The sequence below is a fragment of the Mustela nigripes genome, chromosome 15 (genome assembly GCF_022355385.1).
Source record: "Mustela nigripes isolate SB6536 chromosome 15, MUSNIG.SB6536, whole genome shotgun sequence".
Classification (NCBI taxonomy): Eukaryota; Metazoa; Chordata; class Mammalia; order Carnivora; family Mustelidae; genus Mustela; species Mustela nigripes.
In genome coordinates, this window is record NC_081571.1 from 248,806 (window position 1) to 255,579 (window position 6,774).

Consider the following 6,774-nt stretch of genomic DNA (forward strand, 5'->3'; position numbering starts at 1 on the left):
CTGAGCATGTGTGTGCAGGCATTGCTCTGAGGATGCCTGAAATTCCTTTAGCTCTCCCACAATCTCAGGTGGTATGTACTCCTGCCACCTCAGTTTTAAAGATGAGAGACAGAAAAAGACTAAGTTATTTGTAGGTTTCCAAGAAGGGTACCAGAGCCTGACAGACTGGCTCTTCTCAGCTGTCATCTGGAAGGACAGGAGAGCTGAACAAAGAACACATCCTGTCTGTCTTCCTCTGATGCTCTCAGAGAGGCCACATTTCCCAGGGGACTGTGGTGGGGGATGTACTGGGTCTGGTCCAAGGCATCTGCAGAGGGCCAGGTTACAGCAATGTAGGTCACATGCTCCAGCCTGGACAGGCCAAGGATCCAGCACATTCTCTGGCCCCAGGCTTTCCCTGTCACTGCTCCAGCATGCTGCACCCTGGGCTCTGGATGGCCCTGGCCCCTCTGCTAGGCACCCTCAGTGCAGGTGAGTCAATAGCAAGATCGGTGAAATAATGCCCATGACATCTGGACTCATGCTATGTGTTGGGACCTGGGCTCCTACCTATATTCTCTGTTAGACCTCTTGTCAACTCTGTATATATACGACTAACACTAACTTTTTGGATGAGGATACTGGGGTTCAGGGAGAGTAAACCACTTGGCCAAGGGCACACTGTAGGTAAGTGTCAGGCCCAAGTATGAACCCAGCCCATGGCCTTCATCATCGCTGGGTCAGTGTCTTAAAGGAAGGGTGGAAGGCATACACCACTGGCCTTCCTTCTCTGGGTTTCTCCAGCCTACACTCATGTGTGTGTGTGTGTGCATGTGTGTGTGTATCCCCTCCCTCCATCTCCATGCTTTCAATCTCTCCCTTACCCAAGTAAGGTTGCCTTCTACACACAGCCTTTCCCTCCCTAGGTTCTCAGGGATCACCCCTCTCTGGTCCCCTCATCCTATTCTGTCCCTTCTCTTGAACCCTGGAATTACATGCAGCCTGAGTAGTTTTATAAACTTGGTATTAATTTTTCCTTGTGAGATGTCTGCCTCTCTGGCCTCATGTGAAGCAAAGTACTTGTAGTTGGCAATATATATGCAATATATATATACATATTATATAATCTTATAACATATACAAATATATATAGATATTTAATATATAAATCATATATCAAATATATATGTCATATATATTAAATGTATACATAATATTTTCATTTATTGTTCACAATTCTCTGAGGTAGGTTTCATGTCTCAGTATAACATGATAAAATCGAGGTGGACAGAAGTTGCTAACAAGTAGTGGGTGGAAGAGCTGGGGTCAGAGCCAGGTCTGTCTGTCCCCAAAGCCTGTGGCTTCCCTTCAAGAATGTGGAGCTTCCTAAGGTTTCCCACAAGAATTTGCTGAACAATCCTGAGGCAAAGCTCAGGCAGCTCTTCCTTGCTCTTCAGGGCAGCAGTTTTCAGGTGTGGGGTGTGGCCATAAGAGCACAAAGAAGGTCCACACATCAGGGCTCATGAACTGCAAGGGAGGTCCAGACAGGAGCCTTGTCATATCATCCCCTGACTCATGCCACTCGTTCCACTAAGACCTCAGGGTGGCTCTGGCCAGTCATGTAACCTGAGTTCCCATCTTTCCACATGTAAAATGAGAGGTTGACCAGATGAAATGTCAGCTCTATTATTCTATGATGCTGGTTGCAGGGCACACAAGCACCTGAAATTCTAGAAGGTGAGGGTAACAACAAAGCCATGAGTCTTCCTCACAGTGTCAGGTTTCTGGGGCCTTAGTTGGGAGGCTCTACGCCAATCTGTGGTCCAGTTACATCTGTGCTTTCCTCTTCCCATGTCTTAGGCTGGCCGTTTCTAAAAGAACGATCATCCTCAGCACCAGTCATTGTGCCCCATGTCCTCAATGAAGACCCATTTTTTATGACAGTTTATCAATTATTGCAGGCTTTTGCTGAAGTAACATCATCACAGCAGAAGGTCCAGAGCAGAGGGGTTCTCTAGAGACAAAAAGGGAGCAGTTTCCTCACACTAAGCCTGCTGCTCCTCTCCTTCGCTCTTCACAGGGGCAGCTGCCCTCTGTCTCCATGGTGGGGTCCAGTGGCACCTCTTGTGCCTCATCGCCTGCCTGCCAGGCCAGCACTCCATGGCTGGGAGCTGCCTGCAGTGTCCCAAGGGCTTTCAGTAAGGAGTAGACAACTTTGTGCCCTAGGAAAAGATGAGGGAAAGGGCAGGAAGGGCAATGCAACAGGGCAAAGGGTTCGGGGAGGTGGGGGCTTCCTGCTCTCTGGAAGAAAGGGGTCTTGTACAGGTCTTTTCCATGGTGGCCCTGGGTGTGATGAGCTCCCGGGGCATTAGCACAGGAGCCTGGGTGGTTGACCCCCCAGAGCCTGCCCAGGACACTATCCCTGGACTTTTGACCTCAATCTCAGCCCAACTGAAGTGTGGATGCCAGATCTGGGCTCTAGATAGTCAATGCTTCTCACCTGTCCTGTGACCTGGCAAGTCCTCGCCTGGGAATTAGAGCTGGCCATCACATCATATGCTCTTCCCATTCTCACTATTATCAGCTCCTCCTTAACTCAGATGGTAACATACCTGAATGGATCTGGATCCCAGGCCTGCATGGCCTCTCCTCAGTTACTCAGTTTCCTTTGACTTTTGCAGCTGCCTCAGTGGCATGACAACTCAGTAGCCATGCCCCACTGGAATCTGGGTTGCACCCCCAGGAGTCAAGGAAGCAAGGACTGCCAGGTGATCCTGGGGAAAGAGCATCCCCTTTTTAACGGTTTCTGCAGGAGGGGCCATAGCAGTTATCAAGAAGTTCCCAGAAGAAGTTAAATTTCTCAGGGTCTGGAGCAAGTATGCAAAAAGTAAACTGGTGATGCTCCCCATGGGGAAGCAACCAACACTCCCTGCTGACTTCTTTTTTTAATTATTTTTAAATTTTTTTTAATTTTTTTAAAAGATTTTATTTATTTATTTGGCAGAGAGATCACAAGTAGGCAGAGAGGCAGGCAGAGAGAGAGAGGAGGAAGCAGGCTCCCTGCCGAGCAGAGAGCCCGATGCAGGACCCTGGGATCATGACCTGAGCCGAAGGCAGCGGCTTAACTCACTGAGCCACCCAGGCACCCTTTTTTTTTTTTTTTAAAGATTTTTATTTATTCAATTGACAGACAGAGATCACAAGTAGGCAGGCAGAGTGGGGGGGGGAGCAGGCTCCCTGCTGAGCAGAGAGCCCAATGCGGAGCTCAATCCCAGGACCCTGGGATCATGACCTGAGCTGAAGGCAGAGGCTTTAACGCACTGAGCCACCCAGGTGCCCCTCCCTGCTGACTTCTGACCCAGTGCCCGGAAACTTGACCAACCAGTTCAATGCAAAAACAAGGAGAACCTACCCTTTCTGTGGAGATCAAATGAGGTGATATCTGTGAAATGTGGGGAGGTTCAGAGTTACTATTGCCATGTGATATGCAGTTAAGATAGAAACTATGGTGCTGTGGTGCAAATGCCCACAGCCCCCACCTCATGACCCAGTCATTCACTTAGTAGGTGTCACCAGGCACCTACCGTGTGCAGCACTGAGTAGAGGATAAGGAACAGGTGGAACTCTGTCCCCTCAGAGCTTGCCATTCTTCAGAGCTGTGCCCCAGCAACAGCTACAGCTCAATGTTAGTGCTGGAGCTGCATCCACCAAATGTCAGACAAGAAGTGGGTGAAAATCTCCCCCTTAACCATGAAGCTCTATGGATCACAAGAATTAATTCCACCTCCCCATGACAAATGGAGGCAGTGTTGGTGGTGATTTTCCTCACAGAGGAATTTGGAGGGGAAGAAAGGTGAGGAGATCTGCAAAGACACTTGGCAAAGTAGGCACCTGAGCCAAGATTCCCAATTCTCAGCAGCCTCCAGGTAGAGATGTTAGGAAGGACCTATCTTCCCTCTCACCTTGTGTTTCCCTGTTGTCTCTCAGTGTTACCTGTTCAGGCAGGAGGAAAGAAGTATGCAGAGTGTTAAGGCACATAAGCATCAGAAGATGGTTCAAGTACCAGCTCTCTTCCTTGTAAGTCTTCCCTGTATGATCTCTTCCTTCCTTATCTTGGCAAAGTTTTACAGTTCTTAATGTACAGGAGCTGCACATTTGTTAAACTTACTCCAAGTGATTCATGTTTTTGGATGCTATTATAAATGAAACTGTATTCTTTATTTCTATTTCCAAGTTGTTTTTTTTACTTTGCTTTTTATCATTTTTTTAAATTTTTTTTTATTTTTAATTTAAATTTTACTTTGTTAATGTACAGTACATTATTTGTTTCTGCAGTCAAATTGAATGATTCATCACTTACATACAACACCCAGTGTTCATCACAAGCACCCTCTTTAATACCCATCACCCATCTAGCCCATCCCCCACCCCGTCTTTCCATCAACTTTCAGTTTGTTCTCTATCATTGAGTCACTTATGGCTTGTTTACCTCTCCCCCCCCCCATTTCTCACATATGAGTGAGATGGCATTTGTCCTTCTCTGACTGACTCATTTCACTTAGCTACATCCATGTCATTGCAAATGGCAAGATTTCAAGTAATATTCGTGTGTGTGTGTGTGTGTGTGTGTGTGTGTGTACATATATATACATACCACATCTTCTTTATCCATTCATCAGTCAATGGATATCTGGGCTCTCTCCATAGTTTGGCTATTGTTGATAATGCTGCTATAAACATCAAGGTTCATGGACCCATTGAATCTGCATTTTTGTATCCTTTGGCTAAATACATAGTACTAGAATTGCTGGGTCATAAAGGTAGTTCTATTTTTAACTTTTTGAGGAAACTCCATACTGTTTTCCAGAGTGCCTGCACCAGTTTGCATTCCCATCAACAGTGCAAGAGGGTTCTCCTTTCTCCATATCATCACCAACACCTGTTGTTTCCAGAGTTGTTAATTTTAGCCATTCTGACCGGTGTGAGGTAGTATCTCATCATAGTGAAATACACATAACAAAACTTAACATCTTAACCATTTTAAGTATACAACTCAGTGGTATTAAATACATTCATAATGTTGTCCATCTATCACCATCATCCATCTGCCAGCTCTTTTCATTTTGTAAAACTGAAGCTCTATACTCATAAAACAATAATCTTTATTCTCCTGTACCCCTAGCCCTTGGCAACCACCATTCTACTTTCTGCCTCTATGATTTTAATTATTGTAAGTATCAGGTAAGTAGAATCATACACTATTTGGGTATTTTTGTGACTGGTTTATTTCACTTAACATAATATTCTCAAAGTTCATCCATGGTATACCATATGTCACAATCTCCTTCTTTTTAAAGGCCGTATAATATTTTATTGTGCATATAAACCACATTTTGACTTTTCATTCATCTGTTGATGAACATTTGAGTTGCTGCCACATTTTATCTACTGTGAATAATGCTATGAACATGAGTATACCAATACATCTTTGACCCTGACTTTTTATACTGACTTTGCATCCCTCAATCTTACCTGCTTCATTTATTTGTGAGAGTAACTTTTGTGTTACTATATTTTGTGTGTAGATTTCATAGTATTTTCTTTTTATGCAATATGTCATCTGTGAAAAAAGACTTTTTAACTTCTATTTTTTCAGTCCATGTGCCTTTTTATTACTTTTTCTTGCCTTGTTAGGCTGTCTATGGATTCTAGTGCTAGCTTTCAATAGAATTGGACATCCTTGCTTTATTTAATTTTATTTTTTTTAAAGATTTTATTTATTTATTTGTCAGAGAGAGTGAGCACAGGCAGACAGAGTGGCAGGCAGAGGCAGAGGGAGAAGCAGGCTCACCAGTGAGCAAGGAGCCCAATGTGGGACTCGATCCCAGGACGCTGGGATATATACCCAGTAGTGCAATCACTGGGTCATAGGGTAGCTCTATTTTCAGTTTTTTTAGGAACCTCCACACTGTTTTCCAGAGTGGCTGCACCAGCTTGCATTCGCACCAACAGTGTAGGAGGGTTCCCCTCTCTCCACATCCTTGCCAGCATCTGTCATTTCTTGACTTGTTAATTCTAGCCATTCTGATGGGTGTGAGGTGGTCTCTCATTGTGGTTTTGATTTGTACTTCTCTGATACCGAGTGATGTGGAGCATTTTTTCATGTGTCTGTTAGCCATCTGGATGTCTTCTTTGCAGAAATGTCTGTTCATGTCCTCTGCCCCTTTCTTGATTGGATTATTCATTTTTTAGGTGTTGAGTTTGCTAAGCTCTTTATAGATTTTGGATACTAGCCCTTTATCTGATATGGTCATTTGCAAATATCTTCTCCCATTCTGTCAGATGTCTTTTGGTTTTGTTAATTGTTTCCTTTGCTGTGCAAAAGCTTTTGATCTTGATGAAATCCCAATAGTTCATTTTTGCCCTTGCTTCTGTTGTCTTTGACAATGTTCCTAGGAAGAAGTTGCTGTGGTTGATGTCAAAGAGGTTGCTGCCTGTGTTCTCCTCAAGGATTTTGATGGATTCTTTCTCAAATTGAGGTCCTTTATCCATTTTGAGTCTATTTTCATGTGTGGTGTAAGAAAATGGTCCAATTTCATTTTTCTGCATGTGGCTGTCCAATTTTCCCAGCACCATTTATTGAAGAGGCTGTCTTTTTTTCCATTGGACATTCTTTCCTGCTTTGTCGAAGATTAGTTGACCATAGAGTTGAGGGTCTCTTTCTGGGCTCTCTATTCTGTTCCATTGATCTATGTGTCTGTTTTTGTGCCAGTACCATGCTGTCTTGATGATGCC

At 44.2% G+C, this 6,774-nt stretch overlaps 1 protein-coding gene across 1 annotated transcript in view; it reads left to right on the forward strand.

Annotated features, from left to right (window-relative positions):
- Positions 1 to 341: 341 nt before the first annotated feature.
- The window catches only part of LOC132002940 (multiple epidermal growth factor-like domains protein 6), a 32,879-nt gene continuing 26,446 nt past the window's right edge, over positions 342 to 6,774 (forward strand). Inside the window, exon 1 of the mRNA XM_059378226.1 lies at positions 342 to 471. Coding sequence (XP_059234209.1) covers positions 342 to 471 — 130 coding nt within the window. The remainder of the gene's footprint in view (positions 472 to 6,774) is intronic.